Below are 26,709 nucleotides of genomic sequence, written 5' to 3'. Positions count from 1 at the left end.
AATAATTAACTAAAATAAGATTTTTTATTTAAATCTGCATTTGTTATTTATACATTCATCATAATAAGTTAGCTGATTTTGGCTTTTGTTAGATTGGTGTGATAATGGTAGATTGAGAAGTATGAAGTTGTGTTGGTTTTATACTCCTGTTTTTGTTTCCTATTAATGTAATATTTAATATTTAGCATTTCAACTTTTTATTTTGGGAATGTTTAAACGTAAAAAAGTTGAGAGGAGTGGTAATAAATCCTTATAAAACTGCCATTTAGCTTCCACAGCAAATATGTTTGCTAGTCTTGCTTCATCAAACTTCCTTATCCACCACCTACTCCTATCCCCTGCTCAGACACACATCCTTTTTTCCGTGTGCCTCCCAAGCCTAGCCATTAAAAGCCTTTCAATATTGTGGCCTGTGCTCTGTGTCTGAAAAATATTTTTCATTTAGAACCTCAGTTGATTAAAAAAAAATTAAGCAGTATTTCTCCCTAAGGCAGTGAAGGCTGTATATTGCATGGCTGGAAGAACAAGAAAAATGAAAAATTTAAAATTCCTTATTGTAGCCCATTGTTAGGAAGTACTTGTTTTAAAAATTTAAATTGAAATGTAAAGGATTTAATTTTTTTAACTATTAGTTATCCAGGAAATGGCATATTCTTTAATAGTTCTAGATAATGAAAATTATATTTACTATATTAAGCATGTGTTCTGAATATATGGCTATCATTTGCTACCTTGATTATACAAATTCGGTGATATTAGCAATATTTAAACTTACTATCAAATTAGTAAATGCCATTGTTGGCAAAAAACCCGCCTATGGTTTTTTTACTTCTAATAGCAGATTTGGAATACCTAGAACTCTATTACATTACTCAAACCAACTTGTCTCTAGACATAGGTGACGTGAACTAATAGTATTATATATATAATACTATTGTATGGGCATTTCATCTTTAAACAGCATTTTATTTCTTGTTCATAGGCTAATATAAATAACTTGAAGAGTTGTTTCATCCGCTAGTTCTTATCCTTAAGGCCTATCTTAACAGGGATGTATAGTAGCATTCCTTTTTTTACTTTAGTTCAGGGGTGGGCAAACTTTTTGACTCGAGGCCCACAATGGGTTCTTAAACTGGACCGGAGGGCCGGAACAAAAGCATGGATGGAGTGTTCGTGTGAACTAATATAAGTTCAAAGTAAACATCATTACATAAAAGGCTACGGTCTTTTTTTTTTATTTTTAGTTTTATTCATTTCAAACTACAGCCCGTAGTTTGCCCACGGCTGCTTTAGTTTATTCAACCAACTTCCAGTTTCTGCAAATCCTCATTAATTACAAAGGTGTGAAAAGGGAAAATTCCAGGAGATTTCTAACTATATTTTATCATTTTGGTTTCTTTAATTTTTTATGAAATATTAGCTCCATATTTAAAACGTGTTAGTTCTATGAAGGAAGAGATCTGTTCTGGTTTACTGACCTTCTACTTCCTCACCTAAAACAACAATTTTTTTTAATTGTATGAATAACAGCTGGTTTTGAAATTACTCTTATATATTTATTCTGATATATTTAAAAGATATCCTTAATGACCTGATACTTGATTTTTGGAATTTTATTCCCATGGATCATTTGAGAATGCCATAAGTTCCTGTTTCTATCAGGTCTTAGTATTTGTATTTGCATTAAGTAGTTTTATGCTGGGGCATCATTGGTAGGTCTAAACATGAGAAAGGGGAGAAAAGATGTGAAAAAAGGAAATTGATGGTGTGGGGCTTGCCTTAAATTAGATTTGAAGAAATAAGGCTTCAGAATTATAGAATTGCAAAATAAAATTTATAATTCCTTATAAGTAGAAAGGTTGAAATATAAATATAAACATCTTTTTACTTAAAGCATTTGGAGTGAATGGGAATGATAGCTGTAAGAAGGTTAAACGGTAACTTACCTAAATGATTAAAAATGTGCTTTACACTTTAAGAGTAATGCAAGTGAAATATGAATATACTTAAATTCCGTTCATAAAGAAAATAGATTACGTTTTGTTTTTTTACCCATTGAAGATAGTGTTATTTGAAGTACAGATTGTAGGCAGACTTTTTATTAGAGTTTCAAAAATGTATTTGTCAGTTCTTGCTAATGCCCAACATTGTGTTTCATGCTTTGATTTAAAATTTACATCATTATAATGAGAATAGAAATGCAGATAGCTATGTAATTTCTCGTTACTGATGTTTTGATGAACTACATTGCTGGAAACTTTTCTACCTGGATTAGAAATGATACGGTATAGCGTAAGAAGGCATTTGATGATTCTATGTTAGTGAATTACTGTCTGAAAATGTTACTAAATACAAACAAAAGGAAATAAAACCTGCTAGACTTAAAAGTCTGAAATTTGGAAGGAGTCTTGGGATAAAGGTTAGGAGAAGTGTTGGCTTAAAGTACAGGAGGATTAAATACATTTATTCTCAGAGAGGAGGTTGGTGGAGGATACCTGTTGAATGTGACATTTGTGTGTAATGATGGATTTTCCACGATATTCATGCCCAGAGAGAAATTTTCGTATCTTTGGCTAGCAGGTCCTGGAATCAGAATGCTTAATAAATAACTATGGCTGAACAGACCTCTGATTTGTCTTACCGAGAGATGGGAGAGGTCTCTTTGGGTAGCTAGGACTGTTAATTTTGTCCTCATTTTATTAGATTTTACAATGGACTGATGATATGGGAAGTCTGGGGTGAGCTTTTTAAGGCTCCTAAAAGCAAACAAGCCAAAACTCTGCTTATTGATAGTTGAAATTCTTTAGTTAGGAAAAGGCCTTTTAATCCTTTGTATATATTTTAGACTGTTGCGTGAAAGACTGGTGTCTTTTCAGGACTATTTCAGTGATTACACACTGGTACAGATATGCCAATTGTTAAAATATTGAAATAATTTTGCCATGATTTGTAAATAGCTGTTACCCCGAAGGTGGATGGACTTCTATTTTCCCCATCTTAGTACTTTCTTCCTGAGGACTGCCCTACCATCACCTTGTGCACAGCAACTAAAAACTTAAGGGCAGTGGACGAAGGAGGGACTCATATTGCTGTTGATTATTCATTGCTTGTGCTTTACTAATTACTAAATACTCCAAATATCACTCCTGGGTATACACATGAAGGAAAACTCAAATTGAGAAGTGCAAAATGAAAAAAAGGTTTTTGGTAAACAGTGCACCTCAGAGCCTTTAATATGCAACAGTTATTGTGCCCCTCTGAGAAGGGCAGCACAAGAGCATTTCACACTCTCTTGACCAGGCAACTCCTCTGTAGAAGACCTACAGTCTTACAGTACTCTGCTTTCTGCAGAATACACCATATGAAGGGCTGCTCTCTTGCAGTCTATTAATGTATATTTACATCAGTGTTAAAACAGTGCTGGGAATATTAACGTGCATAGACAGGTTTTTTTATTGTTAAGGAATTTAAAATGTGAGTATTTCTAATGATACATGTTCATAATTCTATGTGGTAATTAGATGACTGATTGAAATCTGTTCCTTTTTGGTTTGTTATGGGGGAGAAACAATATTTGGAAAAGTTTTTGCTTCTGAAGCTGTGAAAGGAATCTTCACCAATTCAGGAAAATAGTGCAGAAAGAGTATAACTGGATGACAAACTGCTTGCATAAGTGATTATTTTTAAAGACTGGGTCAATATAGAGTTATTCTTAGAAGTATTTTATTTTATAGAAGGTAGGTACAGTTCATATGATTTATGATTGTTTAAAAAGACCTGGAATTTGTGATAAATGAACATTATTTACAGAAAATTTGGATATCATTGTTTAGTAACTAGTGCCTGCTACTTGCACCTAGTGAGTTAGAAGCCTACATAATACTTAATGTATTTTTGTGTTTACTCTAATTTGAAAATCGTCCTTGTCAAGTATGAGGACTTTGGATATGATAATGCAAATAGCTTAACAAATATTTGAGGGTATAACAAGTAAGAGTAGAGTTATATCCTCAGGAGATAAGACAACAGTGAGCATGCCTTCAATTGAGACTAGGTTGTTGGAAAAGACTGCATACATATGAACACAAAAATAAGATAGTAAAAGGTACAAGTCCCAAAATGGTATAAGCAATAAAGTTTGTTAGAAGACTCACTCTGAGCCTTGGTGGTCAAGGAAGGTTTAATGGAGACTTACCTTGAAGAATGAGTAAAATCAAATAAATCAGGTCAAGGCAAAGTTGTTTCCTTCATGTGTTTTGATTGGAAGAGATGAAGGGAGGAAAGAAGAGAGGAATAGGAGCAATGGCCTAGCTGGAATAAGTGTTTGGTAAAATTAGGAGGGTAGAAATTGACTAGGTTGGTTATACTTTCCACATAAAACTAAGACATAAAGGGAATGAGATGCTCTTGGATTGTTTAATAGAGGGTGATGTGGCAAGAATGTCCTTTTATAAAAATTAAATGTAGTGGCAGCCTGTGAGATGGTTGGAAGGAAGAGTGTTATCAGATAAAGCCTATATCTCAGCTGAATTTCCATTTCATTAACATTATATATGTTCCCACCCTGCATTTCTATTGGATATCAAAGTAGGGGGACTTCATAGAAATAGGCATGGTATGTGTGTGTTTTTCTTTTAACTAAAAGGGCCAGCGAGTCCTTTGACTGCTGACCTTGGTCCTGAATGATAGCTAAAGTGCGATTTCTTTGAGAACTGGCTTGGAGTGAGTTATGCTGCATTCCGAAGGGTTGGGCAGCAACCAGTTTTAACTAATACAGTGCCTGGGACCTGCAAGATATTCTTGCTCACATCTACTGGTAGTTAAGAGCATGGATTATGGAGCCAAAATACTTGGAATGCACATCTTGGCCTGGCCATTTATCTATGTAAGTTACTTAACACATTGCAGTTGGATCAAGATAATTCTCGCTTCATATTACACAGTGTTTTACAAAGTATCATACTTTAAAAAGATATTAGCTTGTAAGAACATGTAATAAATAACTTCAAATGCAATGGCTATTTAATTTTAAGGCATGTCTTTAACATTTATGTAAAATGTTTTTTGTACCGGTTCATTAGAAACTTACCTGGCCACTGAGTAATGCCAGTAATAAAACTACTGGTCCACAGTGTGTTAACTTCTCTGTGCCTTAGTATCCTCGTAAAAGTGTGCATATCTCGGGGTTGTTGTGAGAAATGAATCAGTCCGTGTAAAGTACATGTACAGTACTCTATAACACTATAGTTCATCATTATTATTGTCCATATATACAGGGGTAGGCAAAAGTAGGTTTATAGGTGTAATACAAATAAAATAATGTAATAATAATAATACAAGAATAAACTTTCATGTACTCACAATTGTAAACCTACTTTTGGCCACGCCTATATTTGTCTATATGCTCACCTTGGAGGGAATCCAAGAGAAAGGTGATTGGTTTTGTTGCATATTTTTCTGTATGTTATAATCAAATACTTGCTATTGCACACTATTTTGTCAGACTCTGTAGTCAAGTTATTGGTGACAAGTTTGCATCTTAAAAGAAACAACTGTTTAACAGCAGAACCTTAAGCATAGTCTAATTGCTATATGGAATTTAATTAGCTGTGGTTCCAAGGAAGGTGTGTCTTAGAGAAATGGGTCTTGTAAAATTTTAAGTTTACAGTTCCTGTTTTCATTGTTTGTACATCTGATAACAAATATTAAGAGTGTGTGCATTTCTAAGTATTTAATGCTTTCATTTTTTTTCTCCATATTAAAGCATGAAGTAATCCCATTTTTCAAGATTATTTAGGAGTTGTAATTATCGCTCAGCACCTAGGACAGCACCCAATGTAACAGTATGCATGAACCTCTGGCTTGAGGTTTGTTTGGGTTTGTGTTCTGAATTCGGAAGAAGAAGAGAAAGTTTTGGGGAAAGTTTAAAATCCTTGTAAGCACTTAATCTCAACGTGTATGAAATGCAGAATCCTTTCATGGCTTTGTTTCAAAATGTTTTACACTGGCTATAGACCCCACTTCATGAAGTAGTTTGAGTTAAAATGATCTAATATTTGTGTTTTAACTTTCAGCTTTGTGTTATTCTTGGAAAATTTCGCACCACTTGTGAATTCCTTGAACCTGGGCATTGCAAACCCACTTCTGTTGGGCCCATCTCCTTTGCACTTTGCTCAGATTAAGACTCAATTGGCGCTTCAGCAGCTGAATGCCGTTGCCTCACATAGTTCAACACCACCTTATACTTTATTAAATCAGGCTTTCTTGAAAATAGCCATGTCAAGACCCAGGTTTAATCCTCGAGGAAACTTTCCACTTCAGAGACCACGAGTACCTAACCCTCCTGGGATGAGGCCTCCAGGACCATTTATGAGGCCGGGAGCTATGGGTCTTCCAAGATTTTACCCAGCAGGGAGAGCCCGTGGAATTCCACCCAGATTTGCTGGCCATGAATCTTATCAGAACATGGGACCACAGAGAATGAATGTTCAGGTAACTCAGCACCGAACTGATCCAAGATTGACCAAAGAAAAATTGGATTTTCATGAAGCACAACAAAAGAAAGAGAAGCCTCATGGTAGCCGGTGGGATGATGAGTCTCAAATACCTGCATCAGTGGCAGTGAAACAGAGTCCTATAACACAGGTTACAGAGCAGAGTCCTAAAGTGCAGAGCCGCTATACAAAAGAGAGTGCCTCAAGTATCTTAGCAAGTTTTGGATTATCTAATGAAGATTTAGAAGAACTCAGTCGCTATCCTGATGAACAGCTAACTCCTGAAAATATGCCATTAATTCTGAGGGATATAAGAATGCGAAAAATGGGGCGCCGATTACCTAATTTACCTTCTCAGAGCAGAAATAAAGAAACACTTGGTAGTGAGGCAGTTTCAAGTAATGTGATTGATTATGGGCATGCAAGCAAATATGGCTATACAGAAGATCCACTTGAAGCACGTATTTATGATCCTGAAATTCCAACTGATGAGGTCAAGAATGATTTTCGGTCACAGCAGAGCATTTCTGCATCTGTTCCTGCACCAAATGTGATATGTAATTCTATGTTTCCTGTTGAAGATGTGTTTCGACAGATGGACTTCCCCGGTGAGTCCTCCAATAATCAGTCCTTTTTCCCAGTTGAGAGTGGAACTAAGATGCCAGGTTTACACATTACAGGAAGACAGCCAGTCCTTGAACCTGTAAAATGTGTCAGCCAGTCCATTAGCCAAACAGTTAACCAGGCAATGAGTTGGTCTCTGATTCCTCCATCTATGAACCAGCAACCTTTTTCATCGGAATTAATTCCAGCTGTAAGCCAGCAAGAGCGGATCCCACGTGAGCCTGTGATTAATTCATCTAATGTCCACAGACCAGGAGGAAATAAAAAGAATTATCAATCGGAGGCTGACATCCCCATTCGGTCACCCTTTGGGATTGTGAAAGCATCCTGGCTCCCCAAGCTTTCTGATGTCCAAAAGATGAAGAGACTACCAACTCCTTCTATGATGAATGACTATTATGCAGCATCTCCAAGAATATTTCCACATTTCTGTTCTCTCTGTAACGTAGAATGTAGTCATTTGAAGGTGAGTGTTTTTAAACACTGTATAATGATACACAGCGCCCAAGTTTCCGCTGTTCTCAAGTACATTGGTGTTAACTAGGCATTAAGGAAATGGCAGAAGTTAATTTTGATTGCAACATCAACACTTAGTTGTAATCTAAGTAGTCCTGGCCTAAGTACTGAATTGAGTGTTAGGCTTTCTGTATTCCTGTAACTGGGCACACCACATGGTTCGTCTATTTATTTTGAACTTTTGATTAGTTATCCCAGAAATTTATGCAGCATAAAATTTATGTAACATAAACTGTATCCTTATAAAGACAATGTCACATAAGTCACTTTAAATAAGAGAATCTGTTAGTATAAAAATAAAAAGTTGGAATAAAACATTTGTACTATACACTTTGAAGAGATAGTATGTTGTAGCCTTGCATGTATCTACGTGTCTTGGGCTAAAGACAGTTAATGTCAATTTAATAATTTTCTGACTATCTGGACTAGGATTTTTAATGTTTTATGAGAAGGAGCTTCCTAACTTAATCATAGCAAAATTGAGTCGAGTCATTTGGAGACTAATTGTGGGGTCAGCAAATAGAGTGTAAACTGATAAAAATTTAGAGAGAAATATTTTAAAAATAAAGAAGCCTTAGGTATCTTCATGGTTAGTACAGTTAGAAGGAAGCGTTTTACAGAGGTGCTGACGAGTAATGTAGAATACTGTTAGTAATCATTGGTAGATTTGAGTAGGAATTTCCAAGTATGCTTTATTTACTTATATATATTTGGAAACCACTGTTTCTTCTACTTACTGATGTGATTTGTAGATTTAGATCATAAATGGCCAAGAAGAAATGTACTTCTCATGATAATAAGCATTGATTGAAGGCCATAGCATTGTATACTTTGAATAGGCTTAAAAATCTATAGGTATTCTCTTGTTGCTTTTTCTCCTTCCAATGCTGCCTTTTTATTGTCTATTACCCACTCATCAGGTTTCAGCCAACAAGAATCTGATACCTAGAGCTGATGCTTTTGTCATAAGGTTAACTCCAGCAAAGGAAAGCAGCATTCTACCTCATTTTAGCCAGATTTACTGTGTTCTAATAAAATAATAGTTGCCTGACTCTGCCAAAGAGGATAGCAAAGTCTTGAAAAATCTCAGAATAATTTATAACACTTAGTTATAATCTGTAAATACTCCTGGCCTAAGTACTGAATTGAGTGTTAGGCTTTCTGTATTCCATTTATTTTGAACTTTCAGTTAGTCATGATGAATCCAAGGAAAATACCTTAAAATAAAGAACTTAAAAGTTTTCATTTTTATTCTGTAGAATAGAAAAGGTATACATTTGTTCAATTGGTATTTATTGATTACTAGTTTTATACAATCCGATATTAGGTACTAGGGCAGAGTTGAAAAACTATAGAAAATTTAGATGTTCTTAACCGTTTATAGAGTCTCACTGCCTCCTAATTACACACCTCAGGAATTAAATAATTCAGGACAACAAATAATTTGGTGATTGTTTTTATCTTGTTTGGATTTGCTTAAGGGAGAGATACTTCATAGTTTTATTTTGATTTCAGGCTTATATCAATTCAGGCCAGCATTATCTAATTTCCTATTATGTATTTAGCACTATGTGATAAAAAGAAGTATGAATATACTTTGACATCAAGAAACTTGTATAGTTTAGTTCAATAAGACTAATTGAGTGATGGTGACTAGCTGCACTAAATCTCTCTGGACTTGAATAATCTGGGAGGGAGGACTTCGTGGAATAAGTTGAAGGTGGGCCCTGAATGATGAATAGGCTTTAGTGTACCTGGGGGAGGAGGAATTAATTTCAGATGAGAGCAACAAATAAAAGTACAGAGACTTGAAAAGCTAGCCTACGAAGTTTAGACTTAAGGTGAGAGGCATTAGGAAGCTAATTAAGGTTCTTGCTATGTGACGTGTAAAAAGTATATTTTAGGGAGATAAATGTCTTTGACATGTGCAAGGTGAATAGGAATGAGAAGAGGTAGAGCAGGGCACTAATTTGAGGCTTCCCTAGTGAAAGACTGGGTTAATATAATAAAAATAAAATTTAGAGTAGAAAAGAAATCATTTAGTGATCACTAGAGTTCACTGAGATTGATTGCCATTTAAGACAAACACCTTTTAACAGTCAGAACAACATAATCTAATCAATGTTTCACTACTAGATGACTAAGTGATAGGAATTTGTGAACAAACATGGATTTAATGATACAAACTACTTCTCTTGTTTCTGTGATATATTTTATTGCCTTGTATGAGTGCATATATATGACATTATGAATATGTGGCATATAAATTATCAGTTGCAAATTTTTTCTTGCAAAGTAACATTTGGCAATATACTCCCCACCTCTGGAGTCTTTAAAAATGTACCCTGAAAAAAGCAACTATATAATGTGAAATGTATTTCTATTTCTAAATTGGGATTTAGATGTTGGAGGAGGAGCTGTCCTGGGTTTAGAAGGTATGTTTGTTTTACTATCCTTGGTTACAAAGGCTGTGTTTGGTTTAAAAGCTGTCTTTCTGACTGAAATAATTCAGTTGAGGACTTACTGGCAAGATATTTTTGAGGTAGCTGGAAGATAGTGAGTGAGCTCTGATACTGGTAGATATTTTCAGTTTGATTCTGTGCCCTCTCAACTCTATAGTCCTTGTAGCATGTCCTGCTTCGTTAGGTAATTATCACTCTTTGGAGAGGCAGTACTGCTTTGGGACCTTCTTTTAATCTTCATACTGTTAATAGAAGTCTCAAAACTGGGGTAGCATAGATATATTTACTGAGCTTAAAGCAAGTAATGTCAACAAGTGAGTGGACCTATTAAAAAAAAGTAGAGAGTGGGACATGTGTATATGTGTGTGTAGAACTGGAGAGAATATGCTTTAAATAGGGCAGCTATCAACATCAGCTGATAGTTGCTATAGAGAATACATGTCCAATATTATGTCCTTATTTATTTATTTATTCATTCATTTATTTATTTATTTTTAAGAAAAGCTGGGACTCTAGATTTGGGGGTAAAATCTCTGGATTTTTAAATGTTGGCAACTTATTTATATAAAACACTTGATAGTTCAAATAAATCATACCCAATCCACTACTGCCAATGTGTCTGTTTGATGTAAACAGTGTCCAGTTACTGTCAAAGACATGGGTTTAGCAGTTTTAGAGACTCTATAATTGCCAATCTCTACAAGCTTTCTACTTGTATCACTGAGCAAGATGTGCAAACATTTCTTTTTTGCAATGCACAATTGGTTCCATGGCTTAATGAAATAATTTAGGGTTTGTCATAACCTGTTGTTGAGTATTGCAAGTAGCATTCACTTATTTTCAGATACTTCTTGACAAGGCAGATTCTATAAATAGTGTCAGCTGTGTTTTTAACTGGAAATTTCTAGTTCGTCTTTAGCAATAACAGAATAAAGTGTTTTTGAAATAGAAATGAGTAACATTTTTCTCAAGGAAAGTTTTCAAATACAGAACTGTTTAGTAAGTTTTCTGCCTATCCAAATGCTGGAAAAATAATAAAACATTGAATAATATACATGTTATTTTTAACCGTCACTTGGAGGACTGTATCTTTGAAAACTATTGCTTTTTTTTTTTTAATCAGATGTATCTTCCAGGAGCTATTTATGGGTAGAGAATGTAATTTTAGGGCAGATTTGTAAAGGGAAGTAATGTATAAGAAAGCATTTTGTTTATTTAAAAGCTCTATATGTAAGAGATATTGTGTCTTTGAAATGGTGCTACTTTCCCTTAAATCTTAAAAATAAATTAGATTTGATCATCATCTCTTCATGTTTTTACTAATCTTATTCTTTGCCAATATAGTCTGGAATGGTACTGGCCTATGAGGTATGATTTTTTTTTATTGTTACTGTTATTAGCTTGAATTTTAGAGGTAAAAGTCATTAAAACCCTATGTTTTGAAGATGCCATTTCAGATGCCATTTTATTTATAGGGTTTTTGGTGTTCTCTGGTGTGTTGTTTTTGTATCTGAGATGAATTATTTCTGATCCATGCATTTATTTTCTCCAACTTTATATATTTGATTTCAAAATGAGTATTTGTGGGTATGATCTTTTAAAAAATACTTAAATGTTTAAAGTGGCATAAATGAGATATGGTATTAATTGCTTTTGTTTGGAAGCTTTTATTTTTGGTTGTAAAAGATTTTATTGAATAGCCAAATACTATCTGTAACGAGATTTGTTTAATTTTTTGGAGGGAGTATCCTGTATCAACCCAGAAAGCCTAATTCATAATTCAACATGAGAAATATTCTAAGTTCAGCACTTTTCTTCTTTTACAATAGGATTGGATTCAGCATCAAAATACATCTACTCATATTGAGAGCTGCCGACAGTTACGTCAACAGTAAGAACAGTTTTTCTTTTTTATAGGTAGCAAATTTATAAAAGTAGTTAATGCTCAAATATAACTGTTTAATACCTTTCATGTGGTACCTTGGATAAAAATATTTTTAGAAAGCTATTGCTTATTTGAAGTGTTCATTTTATAGAAGTGTATTTAATTTTTTCCAAAAGGAATTAAATATCATTTCTTCTGACTTCTTCCTAATTTAATCTCAGGTATACTTTTTAATATCATTGGTTCATTCCTTGCTGGCTTGTGTTCCTTGGAAAGGTTCATCTATTTTTGAGTAGACATCCATTCTCCTATCTATCCCCCTCCACATCTCAAATATAAACCATGATAAATTATAAAAACTACCCATCCCAAGCACCAGTATTTAATTTCAGGTCTAAAGCTCTCTTCTGGCTTAGAACCTGTTTTCAGAATACACCTTAAGTAGGAGATGAACAAGCTAGATGTGTTGGTTCCTTAAATTTATTCTTGAAAATAGCTCTTTTATTATTATCACTAGTGACCTGGTGCACAAAATTCATGCACATTAAAAGGGAATTAATTAGAGGAAATATTTTAATATTGCTATTTGCCCTTTATAATAGAAGTGTTCAGCCGGCTCCACCCCCATTGAGCAACACCAAGACCCGGCCGGCCCTACCCCCGTCAAGCCCTGCCGGGTGGGGGACACGGCCTCAGGTCACCCGGTGCTGGGGAGGGGGGTGCGGCCTCAGGTCCCTTGGCTGGTCACCAGTTGAGTGTCTGAGCCCTGAGGTTGTGATGACCATTTGCATATTAGCTCTTTATTATATAGGATTACTATTATTATTTCAGAGAGCAAGGGAGAGGTAGAGATAGAAACATCAATGATGAAAGAGAAATATTGATTTGCTTTCTCCTGCGTGCCCCCAGCTGGGGGCATGTATCTAGACCAGAAATTGAACCGTGACCTCCTGGATCATAGGTTGATACTCAACTGCTGAGCCATATCAGCCGGGCTCAAATTGATTCTTTAAGTCTTCCACCTTTTTCTTCTTGAAGACAGGGCACCTAAGCAGTTGAAAAGTGTGATTTTAACAGTATTCTCTTATGTCCCTTGGAGTAACATAAAATTAAATGTTTTCCCTGGCATCATTAAACATACTGATACAGTTGGATGTCAAGTTCCTTATCACTAGACTTAGAGTAACATGTTCTTGGTCAAATAGATCTGTGGCAGCTACTTTTTGTGGGTATTTTTTTGTTGTTGTTGTTGTTCTTTATGAAAACATCACCAAATTTTTTTGAGGTTATTTAGGACTCTAGTTGTAAGTGATGAATCTAACTCAAAGTAGTTTTTACTAATAAAGCATGAGAATTTAATATCTCATTTAACTGGGAAGCTTACAGAGTGGTTCTAGTTTCAAAGCAGCTGAATTGGATGCTTAACAAAAATCAAAGTGTGAGAAATATTTTGGTTTCTTGGCAGTTCTCTTTTGCTTTGGCCACGTGAGATCTCAGGCACTCTTTTCTTCACAGAGCAAAGTGACCCCCATAGTTCTGTACTTAAGTGGTCTGTATAGCTAGCAAATTTCAGGAGTTTTTTTAAAAAGTAAACACCTCTTTCCTCATAACTGCTGTAGAAGTCTTTGGTTTGATTCCTTTGGTCTATTCTGGGTTAGTTGTCCATCTCTGAACCAATTATAATGATTGTGGGAACAGGGTATTCTAACTCAGTTATTGTCATGTGCCTACTCCTGGAGTTATGTATGATATAAGCCCTACTTGAATAATAAAGACTAAGAATGGAGATTGGAGTTGCTTCCTTAAATAGATGCTGTGCAGAAAAACATAGGTTATCATACAGATAAAATTGTTACCTGGTAGGCTTTATTGCCACTGTAAATGGAAAATCTCTAAGCCACAAATTTTCCCACAGATACCCATTGGGATGTCTAATTTTTATGAAGGTGAGAGAGTTAGGTAGGAATGAATTATTTACTCAGGGATTTAGGTAGGAATGGTTTACTTGCTGTGGATAGGCATTAATGGCAGTAACAGGATTCTAGTTACATGTGCTGCCAGTAATTTACCAGAATAAATGGCATGGGTTTATGAAGTTTTTTCTGTAGATATGCCTATTTTTCCATGCACAGATTTTATTTGTTTGTTTGTTTGTTTGTTTGTTTATAATCCTCACCCGAGGATATTTTTTTCATTGATTTTTCAGACAGAGTGGAAGGGAGGGAGGAGGGGGGGAGAGAGAGAGAGAAAGAAACATCGACGAGAAAGAGACACATCTATTGGCCTCGTGCATGTGCCCCGACCTCAGCCGGGGATGGAACTCGCAACTGAGGTACGTGCCCTTGACCGGGAATCGAACCCCAGACCCTTTGGTCCGCGGGCCGACGCTCTACCATTGAGCCAAACCGGCCAGGGCCATGCACATATGTTATTAAAACATGTGCTTTCCATGCCTGCCACTTTAATACTCTATCCTACATTTTTACCTTTTTTCAAGTTATATGTTCTTGAATAATTCCTTCATGGCTTTCTCTGCAAAAAAATTAACAGATAAATTAAATTTGATTAGGCATTTGGGATTCTTCCATGGCCAAATAGTATATGCTACTCTATTCTTCGTGTGTTTGTTTTTTTAAGCTTCATTGTGTTTATATACTTTAATCTATTTAGTCATTCCTCAACTAATGTATATTTAGGTTCTTACTCTTTTCTTATTCTCTATGTCTTTATTGGGTCTTTCTAGACACAAGAGTTGTTGGTTACCTTGGGAAAAGATACAGTGCATCATAGTTTTAATATTAAAAATAAATAATAGCTCTTTGCTTATTGTGTGCTGGGCATTATTCTTAGTGCTTTACATAATTTATTTATTCTTCAAAGCAACCCTATGAGATAGATGTATAATGATTATTTGTGATTTTACCGATGAGGAAATTGAGGCACAGGGAGGTAAATTTTATACTCACACAACAAATAATTGACACAACGAGTCTGTTTAGTTCATGGATCTTTGCCCCCCCCCCCCCAACATTTTATTCTGAACAATTTCTAAGCTGCAAAAAGTTGAAGTCAATAAACATATGTTCTTTATCTTTATTCACCAATTATTAAACTTTGCCACATCTAATTTATATCATTATATATATTTTTGAACTATTTGACAATTCACTGCTCAATTCAGCATCTGTCTTCTAGCTGTTTTTCAAATGCCTTTTATAACTATTCCTGCCTCTCTCCTCCTCCCTGCATCCATACTCCCAATTCAGTATTCAAATAAAAATTTGTGCATTTCAGTCTCTTAGTCTAGAACAGTCCACCCTGTGGTTATTTTTGGCGATATTTTCATGATGTTGACTTCTTTGGAAACATCCAAGAAAATTGTCTTGTAGCATTTACTACATTCTGTACTTTCTTCTGTTTGTTTCTTCATTGTTAAATTCAGGTTGAACATTTTGCTCACAACTTTCATGCGTATGCTTATTATAACGTCACATTGACACAGATAATGTCAGTTACTTAGGTTCATGTTCTTAGCGATTATATTATACAGCATATGTAAAGAGTATTATGCCTCTGAAACACATTTTACACTAGATAGGTAATACATAGACAGTCCAAACTCTACTTGCAGGATAGTATATATGTTTTATCTTTCTGCTCTAGGCAGCAGAGATAAGAACATGGATTGTAGCAGTCAGCCTGGTGAAGAACTAAACATTATTTACCAACCCTTCAATAATAGGCTTCAAGCTCTGTGCAACCATAAACTGGAAAGATCTAGAAATCCAATAACTTGCATGTGTTGACATCCAGCTATAATTTCCAGCATTGTACATATAAGATAGCTAAGGCTTAAACATAGTAAGTAGCTAGCTTTCAGATACACAGCCATTAAATGGCAGCACCTACACTTAGATCCAACTTCGTTTGATTCCAAAGATGTTACATTAAAACACTGTATCACAGAATTAGAAATGGATCTTTTTAGGTGGTACAGAGTAACAAAAGTTAAAAAGTATAGGAGTAGATGAAACAAAAGTATCCATGTTTTGACAGTTGTTGATGCTAGGTGATGAACACATTGAATTAAAACTTAACTTTTTTTATCAATTCATAATTTGTCACTTCAAAGCAAGAAGAAGGGAGCAAAAGCTTTCTGAGAAGTCTGCTTTGTACCTATTTCTCGTTGGTTAGAATCTACCACTGGCTATCTTCTAAGGAGGCTGGAAAACAAATATTTAGCTTTGTTAGCCTTTGTAGTAGAGACAGACAAGGTAAAAAGTTGAGAATAGCTGTCAAGTTAACCTGCTAACAATAAATTAAAACTACTTCAGCCCTGGCCAGTGTGGTGGGCTTGATCCTTGGTAGGGGGCGTGCAGGAAAAAAGCCAATTGATGTTTCTCTTTCTCTCTCCCCCTCTCCTTTCCTCTCTCTCTAAAATTAATAAAAATACATATTTAAAAACAATAGCAACAACAAAAACACCTGCTTTACATTTACTAAGGTTTTGACCTAATTTCATTTTCCTGCCCGGTGACTGCTGAGTCTGCTGCTTCCATTTTCTTATCTGGCTCTTTTTTCAGTTATTGAAATTATATTCTTGAATACTGGTGGTTTCTGATGGTTTATTGTAATCACTATTTCCAATGAATCTTTAGAGTCCACAATCTCTAGAAAAGTGAAGGACAAAAATGTCTTTCTTAAGCTTCTACAATGTTACTGTTCTCCTACTTTTCCTTTCTGTGAATACCCCTTAATCTCTTTCATTAGTTTAATCTTTGTCTGTTGTACTCTTAAATGTTTGTGTGCATAAAATTCTGTCCTCAACCCTCTTTTTTCCTACAGATTCCCATTCTGTGTTAGTTTCTCACTCTTAGTACTATAGCATAGCTTCTACTTGCCTGATTTCTAAGTATCTCAACCCTCACCCCCACCCCCCCACTCCAGATATTTATTTCTGAATATTCTGAAGACATTCCTATATTCTCTTCACTTTAGAAATGTATTTACTTATGTGCACCCTCTTTACCTGATTTCAGGGACCTTCACAGTTTGTCTCTGAGATACTTTTCCAGGTTTTTCTCTTGCATAATTCCTTTTTGTCATTTCCATGCTTTCAGCCAGATTAGTTTATCTCTCTGAGGACCACTTGGTGCAATGTAAGGGGCGCCATTCATTTATATTCTGTAGAATAGTGTCCCCTGTAATTCTACAAAGTATGTGAAGTGTCTTCCCTCTTTTAACCCCTACATGAGCTTGTATCTTGACCTCTTCTGTACCTCTTTTATGTGTACTCCTTGTTCAACTTTTAAAAATTTTGAAGTCTTTTTAAAGTATGGGTTTCTATTTATTTTCTCTGAATTGTCTACTAGCATAATACTTGATTGGATTAAACTAGCAATTTTCAACCTTTTCATCTCATGGCACACATAAACGAATTACTAAAATTCTGCAGCACACCGAAAAATATATCATTTTTGGCCAGTCTGACCAAAAAAAAAATGTAATTTTTATTCATTCACACCAGCCAGCTATTGTTGTATTGGCTTTTGTCATTTTTTAAAATTTGACAATCTAAGGGTTCAGTGCTCCTGACTAAATAGTCAAGAATTGCATGTTTTAAAATGCTTACAGCACACTGGTTGAAAATTGCTGAATTACACACTCAAAATATTTTCTTCCCAAGAAAATTTTTGTGCTTTAATATACTAGTAAATTACTATGTAAACATAAGTTTTGAACAGATATATTGCAGAGAAAGATCACTGGAGCCTTAGAGTCTTATTTTGATTGTTAATTCATATTGTTTATTCTCAAAATAGGTATCCTGATTGGAATCCTGAGATCCTCCCATCAAGAAGGTAATTCTTATTTTAAAATTTATTTTATTATTTTCCACCACCGCTTATCCCCTCTATGCCCTCTTACACCTCCACCCTTCTCCCACTCCCCCGCCCCCACAATCACCATGGAAAGTAATTATTTTTTAACAGTGATATTATTGAAAGAATTTTCTTTTTTTTAGAAGTAAGCAAGTACTTTTTAAAAAGGTATTATTTTGAGTTGTGTCCTGTTTCAATTTCCCCAGCTTAAATGTTATAGTTCTCTTCTGCTTTTCAGTCTTTTTAAAAAAATACTTCATGCTTTTATTATTACTTTATACTTGTGGAATATTAGATTATAAATTGCCTTGAAGGATGGGAATGGTTTTATTAAGCCTTGTATTCCCTTGGGGGGAGGGTGTCCCTATTCGTTGTGCATATATACAAATACAGCAGTCAAAGAAGTATTTGTAGATGGCATAATCTTTTAGGAAAAAAAGTTGAAAAGCATTTCTCATTTCGTAAAATGTTCTAATTTTTTTATATAACTTAATACTTTTCAAACATATTTGTATATAATAGTGATACAGGAAAAGCCCAAGAAATTGATGGTGATATTCTGTAAATTAGCAAAAGAGAGGGATCCAAGCAATTAGAAGGCTGGACATCTGTTCTAATTATTCCTTATTTGTCTCAAGGATAAATCATATCATAACAAACAAGTTTCTGTTTTTAATAAGTACATAGTATCAGAGTTTGGTATTATTAGTAGTCTGTTTTTAAGAATATACTTCTGTCACTTAAATAGCTTAAATTTACATTAAATTCCTGAATTTGTGCGTCTCTTTTGTACTTTGTAGAAATGAAGGCAACAGAAAAGAAAATGAAACTCCAAGAAGACGTTCTCATTCCCTCAGTCCTAGACATTCTAGGAGATCAAGCTCAAGTCACAGATTCCATCGATCTCGAAGCCCAACACGTTATATGTATAGACCAAGAAGTCGAAGTCCAAGAATTTGCCATCGTTACATTTCTAGATATAGATCCAGGTCCCGTTCACCATATCGAATGAGAAATCCATTTAGAGGTAGTCCAAAAAGCTATCGATCAGTTAGCCCTGAAAGGATATCAAGGAGATCAGTGAGATCATCAGGTACACTTATGATCATGAATAAGTTTACTTATTTTGACTATTTTTTTAGGCTTTTCATTTGTTTGAATTTCTATATTTGTGTATTTTTAATAAGTTTGAAATGGTGATTTTCGTACTATTAGGATTTAACAAAAGTTGACATTTGAGCTATTTGCCTTAGCTCTTTTTAAACTTTTTAAGAAATGAAATATTTTCTTTTATTAAATTTTAGAATTTCTATATGAAATCTGACCCACATCTCAACCTAGTTTATTTTTCTTCCCTTTATTAACTATTAGAAGAAATATGCAGGAGTGTATATATCCACCCAACATCGATTTTTAAAACCAAGGATATACAAACATCTTGCCATAATAATTGATTATAGACTTATTTTCTGTGAATTAAGTTAAAAGCTTTTTGAAATTATTCATTATTTCAACTTGGTGTTAATAATTATTGGTTTAGTGATCTTTATAGAAATAGCTCATGTATATAATATATATATATATTCCTGGAAGTCTTTTCAGAGATCTGTGAAGTATCCCCTTTTTCAATTAACTACATGTCTGTGCGACATGTAGTTTCTGTATATATTTCGACCAGAATAATGTATCCAGCAGAATGCATGCAAAAGCAGATATGAGAATTTAGGGGTTTTCTCTTAAGCCCAACGTTAAAGCGTTTAGGAAAATGTACAACAGTGGTACTCATCTAATTTTTGTTTTGGCAATTCTAGTGTTTCATAAAAATTTGTTATTTATGTTAACACAGGAGTTTATTATTAAATGAATAAAGGTTTTAAAAATCTTATTTTAATTTCTTTTATGGTAAATATTGATAAACAACACAAACAAAAACCTTTTTGTAGTCCTTATGTTTTAGAGTATAGAGGAATGCAGAAAACAAAAGTTTGAGGACCACTGATGTAATAGAAGCTCACTGAATAAAGGAAGTTCATGTAAAAGCCTTTTGAGTGAAGAATTAAAGACTAGGAATTTTGTGTGTCTATATGCTCCCTGTTTGGCTTGACAGTGGCTCTATGTGATAAATATTTGGACAGTTGAGGGATTAGTCTTTTTTTAATATATATATAATGTGATGAAATGGTTCTACCTTACATTCTTTTTAACTAAAGTAGTACTATATCCCTTTTACTAGATAGAAAAAGAGCATTAGAAGATGTAGCACAACGATCAGGGCATGTGCCAGAATCCAATAAAGAGAAGCATTTTGAAGCAGTTGATAAAGGACAGTTACCAGCACAAAAGGCTAAAACTGGAAGTGGATCAAAGTCATCAGTTAAATCTATAAGTTCTACAAAGAATGATTCAAATTTAGGAGGACATTCTACTCGTCACAAATCAAAGAATCTTGAAGATGCCACCTTATCAGAATGTAAACAGATGTCTGATAAAGCTGTTTCTGTCCAGCGTAAGGTCAGTAGTTCTTTAATTTGTTAGTGCAAGTGTGTGCATACATTTACAGTACTATTATGACAGAAAACAGAGTTGTCTGAAATTTTTTATTCTAATTTTCCAGAAGTTTAAAATCATGACTTGTTAAAATCTATTGGTATGGAATATTTTATTTGTTTTTCTTATGAATATAATAAAAGCCCAATAATTCAAAATCTTATAGTTTACAAATCCTAGAGGGTTGGCACTTGATCTATTAAAGGTGAGAACATTCTGGTGATTTGGTGTTTTTGGCTAGCCACATAAGTAGATCATGATGAATTTTGTTATCTTTTTAGGAAAGTGAATGTAATCATCAGCAGCATTAATATTTTTGTTATCTTTGTTAGTAAGCTATAGAGTGAGTCTTACCTGACCAGCATGGCTCGGTTGGTTGGAGCATTGTCCCAAAAGGTGGCGGGTTCAATTGCTGGCTATGCACAAACTGGTTTGAAGGTTCAATCCCTAATCGGGCTCTATTAAGATGTTAATATATTAATTAAGCAAAGAACATATATGCATGTATGCATAACCCATGGACACAGACAATAGTATGGTGAAGGTCTGGGGAGGGATGCCGGTGTGGGGTGGAGGGAGTAATGGCGGGGGGAGGGAGCGTAACAATAAAGATAAATTTTTTAAAAAGCTATTAAGACAATATTAAGATATTGTCAATTACTAGAACACAGTGAACCAAGCTGTAATTTCACTTCATTAATGATGGACCATGCAGATTCATATAGAAAAATTTTAATAGTTTTGGACCATTTCATAGATCTTGCTTGTTATAAAATTTTTTTAAACAGAAAAGAGCATCTGTGACTAGTTACCTATAAACTCATTATCACTGTTGGGTTTGAGTGGAAATCTTTTTTTTAGCATTAAAAATTATTTTTACTTGTGCTAAAATATTTAGAAAAGACTTTAAAGAACTAAGATTAGCTGGTAGAAGAATTTATATTGGGAACTATTAGTTTGTACTTTGTGCATAACTTGTCTTATTTTTAATTTTCTTTTATTTTCAAAATAGTCTCGGAAAGACCAACCTTTGTATTACGGTTCCGTTCTTCTTATATCTGAATTACCAGAGGATGGCTATACTGAAGAAGATATTAAAAAACTATTTCAACCATTTGGAAAAGTTAATGATGTCCTAATTGTTCCATATAGGAAAGAGGTGAGCCATTCAGTCTGTTGTGAAAATACATGAAAAGTTATTGCTTTAAGAAATAGTTGTTTGATCTTTTAGCTACTTTTACTACAACATAACCTACATAAATTGTTAATTGAAAGTTATGTAAATATATGTTTTCAAATTAACAAGGTCCCAGATCACTGTTTAATATCCTTTAGGACAGGTTGGCACACTTGATCTATAAAGGGCTAGGCAGTAAAATTTTAGACTTTGCATACCATAGAATTGCAACTACTCAACTCTGCCATTGTAGTTACAAAAACAGTCATAGATAATATATGAATGAATGAGCATGGCTGTATTAAAAAATATATATATATATAAAAACAAGTGGCAAGCCCAGGCCAGGTATCTCATTTGGTTTGAGCATTGTCCCCTACATAAAAAAAATAAGGTTGTGGGTTCAGTTTCCAGTCAGGGTACATACCTAAGTTGTAGGTTTGATCCCCAGTTGGGGCACGAATGGGAGGCAACCAATCAATGTTTCTCTCACATCCTCACATCAATTTTTCTCTTTGTCTCTTTTTTCTCTTTCTCTACCTCCTTCCCCCTCTCTCTCAAATCAATAAACATATCCTTGGGTGAGGATTTCAAAACAAAAAAGAGTTGGCAGGCCTTGGTTTGCTAACCATTGCTTTAGCATACCAGTAAGCTTATACTAAAACAAATGACTTTGTTTTACAGTAAGTATTTTTTATATGTGTGTTGTATTCCTGTAATTCACATTATAAAGTTCATCAAACTAGCTAGGTGGCTCAGTTGGTTCGAGCATTGTCCCGTATACCAAAAGGTAGTGAGTTCAATTCCCCATCAGGGAACACACCTAGATTGTGGGTTCGATGCCTGGTCGGCACATGTGAGAGAGCAATCAGTCCATGTTCCTCTGTCTCCCTTTTCTTTCTCTAAACATACCCTCGGGTGAGGATTTTTAAAAAGTCAGATTTAAAGCAGCTAGACCAGATTGTGCCTTATGATTGATTCTTAATTGAGCCCTGTCTTCCCATTTCTCATTGTTCTATGGGCCTAAAATGGAAGGCTATTTCCCTCTTCTTATTTTTGTAATGATATAAGGTTAAAGGTCCATTTCATGTGTGAAGACATCCTGAAGATCAATCTACACTTGAGGGAAAAAAAGAGGTAAAATCAAGACTAGAGGTTATTTCATAGTTTTATGTTCCACAAAATAGTATTAAGTCATGCAAATAATTTTAAGTTAGATTCTTTTTACTAATGATATATTTTCTTTTAGGCTTACCTGAAAATGGAATTTAAGGAGGCAGTCACTGCAGTCATGAAGTATATTGAAACAACACCTCTTTTGGTAAATGGGAAAAATGTGAAAGTATGTGTTCCAGGAAGGAAAAAAGCACAGGTAAACTGGATTTAGACCCATTTCATTATTGTTTAAGTTTATTGTTTTAAGTTTCATTATTGTATTAGTTTTAAGGTTTTTTTGTTTTTGCTTAAGTTTGGCACATACAGAAAAATGCATAAAGCAAATGTTTACATAACATTGTATGCATATAGATTCAAATACACTGAAATCAATAACTTTTTAATATGTGCATATATAATTATGTTTTGCTGAAAGATTGGTGTATGTTATGAGAAATATATCACTAGGTGATTTCATCATTTTAGTAACATCACAGTGCACTTACTAGTACACAAACCTAGATGGTATAGTCTGCTACGCATCTAGGCTATATGGGATAGCCTATTGCTCCTGGACTACAAACCTGTACAGCATGTTACTGTACTGAATACTGCAGGCAATTATAACACAATGATAAATATTTGTGTGTCTAAACATCTGTATATTAAAAAGGTATAGTAAAAATTCAGTATAAGAGATAAAAAATGGTTCATCTGTATAGGGCACTTTTATAGAACTGGAAGTTGCTCAGGATTAAACTGAGTGGTGAGTGAATGTGAAGGCTTAGGACATTACTGTATATTACTGTAGACTTTATACGTACTGTACATGCAGGCTACACTATAAAATATTTTTCTTCAATAATAAATTAACCTTACTGTAACATTTTTACTTTATAACCTTTTGAATTTTTTTGAACTTTTGGACTCTTGTAATAACGCTTAGCTTCTTGGGGAATACCTCTGGAAGGACCTGCCTGAGGCTCTTCTTGAGGAGGTGTCTCTTTTTTCAGGAATATGATGGTTTGCTTGCTTTCTTTTTTTCATCATAGATTTGCTTGTAATCAGATAATGTACCATGAACATTCCTCTCTGTTAATGGAAACCTTTCAGTGTAGGGGTCCATGTTTTCAAACTTTTTAAGGAACTTGTTGAAATCTGCAAAAGCTTTTGCTAATCCATTCACTGTGAATTTTCTTGGGGTTCTTCTTGGGGACCATCATCATATATGTGGTTTGTTATTGATCGTTATGTGGTGCATGACTGTATAGCTTATAAACAGTATTAAATGGTGCAGTAGAGGAGGAAATACTTAACAAAATTAGGAAATAATTCGTGAAACCTCTGCCTCGGCCACAAACCATAATATTGATAACATCTTGGAAGCCCCTTGCATACTTCTTGCAAATCTTTACAACCCTTCTTTCTGCCCAGAAGTAGCCCCTGCCTTGATTTATACCATAGTTGAGTTAAATTAACAGGTTATTTTTTGTTGTTATTGCACTGTTATTTTTAACAAATTTTATCGAAAAGGCCACATGTTGAAAAAAACATTGTAATTTCTCCGACATAAGTAAATATTACATACCTACACTATGTCTACATATTTAAATCCAGGAGTCACTGCTCATAAACAGTTTTTAGCGAATGATTAGCCACCTCATGGGTAGTTGATTTGGTTGTCTGGCATGACTTTCTGCCACAGTTTTAACATGTGCCTAATTTGTTTTTCCCTGTTTATTTGAAAAGCTAATTTCATGTCTGTAAATTACCTTGTATACATAGATGTGTTTCAGACTGTTGTCACATTAGTCTATTTTTGTGCCAGTGCTGTGTGATTTCACTTGTTAAAACTATAAAATTTATAATATTTGCCTATTTTTCTGGTAGAATCCTTTTTCTTTGTTCTTTATTTAAATTTATTTTGCTTAATCTTGAACATTCACTCCTGTATATTAATTTTAGAATCAGTTTAAGTTCTTTGAAAAATTTTATTGGGAGGTTAATCAATACTTATTGAAATTGTATTGATGTTTTTATAATAATGATTTCTGTTAAAAAACATGGCTTATCTCTTCTGCAAGTTTTCTGTTCCCCCCCCCCATAAAATTCTTGTACTTTTTCGAGGGGATGTTAAGTTTATTTCTTTTATTTACTTGTAGAGAAAAGATTTTTTTTAAAGGAACTTCGATTTACTTTTTTAATATTATTTTTTATTGATTTTTTTTAGAGAGAGAGGAAGGGAGAGGGATAAGAGAGAGAAACATGTGCCCTTACTGGGAATTGAACAGGGCAACCCTGTGTCAATGCTCAACCACTGAGCCACACCAGCTGGGCTAGAGAAAGGATTTTTATTTCTCGTTTTCTATTAGAGTAGCCCTCATCCTAGTTCAGTGATGGCGAACCTATGACACACGTGTCAGAGGTGAAACGCGAACTCATTTTTTTGGTTGATTTTTCTTTGTTAAATGGCACTTAAATATATAAAATAAATATCAAAAATATACATCTTTGTTTTACTGTGGTTGCAAATATCAAAAAATTTCTCTATGTGACATGGCACCAGAGTTAAGTTAGGATTTTTCAAAATGCTGACACGCTGAGCTCAAAAGATTCGCCATCACTGACCTAGTTTATACCTGCTACATGCCATCCATTTATTCCCATTGTCCTGATTCGAATAATAAATTATATGGTAACCCTAGTCATTACCAACTCTGTTATTTAAAATTTCTTTTATTTTCGACCAGGTTTATTAAATAAGAGGTTTTTTACCCATAGCAGGAAATCTGCAGGTAGGTGGTCCCTGTCCAGTATAGGAGTTCCCTGTCTTTAGGAACCCAGCCTTTTTATTTATCTGCTCCACCATCTTTAGCATGTGCTTTTTTTCAGTTGTAATGTGGTTGCTGTACCTTCTAGCATAATTTCTTTCTTCTAAGCAGAAGAAAGGAATAAAAATGAAGAGCAAAATGGGTTTTGAATTTTTTTTCCCTTCTGGGAACGATGAGCAACTTTTACCCACATTTGATTACCAGAACTATAACACATAGTCACCTCTGGTTACAGAGAAGGTTAAGGGGAAGCAAGAATTAAATGCATAATTTAAGACCTTAAACTTTATCCTGTAGACCATTAAACATTATTTGAGTAGAGGTATAATGAGATGGATTAGAAAGATTCATCTGGAAGAATGAATTAGAGGGGCAATTAACTCTCAATGCAAAGAAAGCTTAGCAAATTGATGGAAGGGGAGAAGAGAAAAATCACCCAAGTCCAGGTAACTAATGTAGTCATCAATCTATTGTGATAATAGAACAGTTTTAGGTAGACCTTGAGAATAGAAAGGAGAAACAGATTATACCAGTGACTCATGAGCAGTACCTAGTTGATCATTAAAATCTGGAGAAGTAGGAAGAAAGGTCAATTTTTTTTTTAATTCTGAAATGTTCAATCTGGGAATATAGATGAGTTAGGCTACATTTAAAGTCTTAAGAGTATTTCAAATAGAGTAAAATAATTCTCTAGGACGACTTTTTGATGAGATTGGTAAGGAAGCAATATAAGTCCAAGAAACCAACCATGTTTGCTAGTACTATTCTGGTTTTCAAAGAAATGCATAATGGAAAGTATAAGCTTTGGAAACTAGAAAACATGCCATCTGCCTTTCAGAAACATTGATGTTCTTCAGCTAAATATGATTTGGATGGTGTTCAGTTAAAGGAGCCTTAGAAGGCTAACTCAAGATTCCTTGTTGTGATAGAGCATCAGATGGCTTAGGGATTAACTGGAGGAGCAGTGCTATAGCTTTCTTGGTCCAGATCATAATTTTCACATGAATAGTCAAAACCAAGAAAAAACTTTTCTGCCTGCATTTGATGTTTCTTGTTGGGACTGCCTTTGACTCTGGCAGTGATTCACAGAACGTGGTCTCCATTTTGCTGCTTCTTGGAATCAATAAAGAAATGTT

The 26,709-nt window shown here is 34.4% G+C and overlaps 1 protein-coding gene across 3 annotated transcripts in view; it reads left to right on the top strand.

The window, feature by feature from the left end:
* The first annotated feature begins 6,041 nt into the window (after positions 1 to 6,041).
* The window catches only part of ZNF638 (zinc finger protein 638), a 61,497-nt gene continuing 40,829 nt past the window's right edge, over positions 6,042 to 26,709 (top strand). For all 3 annotated transcript variants that reach the window (XM_015571481.1, XM_015571480.1, XM_006775298.2), the window contains exons 1-7: positions 6,042 to 7,584; positions 11,926 to 11,987; positions 17,804 to 17,842; positions 18,664 to 18,956; positions 20,097 to 20,374; positions 21,423 to 21,569; positions 22,837 to 22,959. In XM_015571481.1, coding sequence (XP_015426967.1) covers positions 6,277 to 7,584; positions 11,926 to 11,987; positions 17,804 to 17,842; positions 18,664 to 18,956; positions 20,097 to 20,374; positions 21,423 to 21,569; positions 22,837 to 22,959 — 2,250 coding nt within the window. In that variant the 5' untranslated portion in view covers positions 6,042 to 6,276. The remainder of the gene's footprint in view (positions 7,585 to 11,925; positions 11,988 to 17,803; positions 17,843 to 18,663; positions 18,957 to 20,096; positions 20,375 to 21,422; positions 21,570 to 22,836; positions 22,960 to 26,709) is intronic.

This window comes from Myotis davidii, unplaced genomic scaffold, assembly GCF_000327345.1.
Source record: "Myotis davidii unplaced genomic scaffold, ASM32734v1 scaffold247, whole genome shotgun sequence".
NCBI classification, from domain to species: domain Eukaryota; kingdom Metazoa; phylum Chordata; class Mammalia; order Chiroptera; family Vespertilionidae; genus Myotis; species Myotis davidii.
The sequence above is the reverse complement of the archived record's forward strand: the minus strand, read 5'-3'. Positions and strand labels throughout refer to the sequence as shown.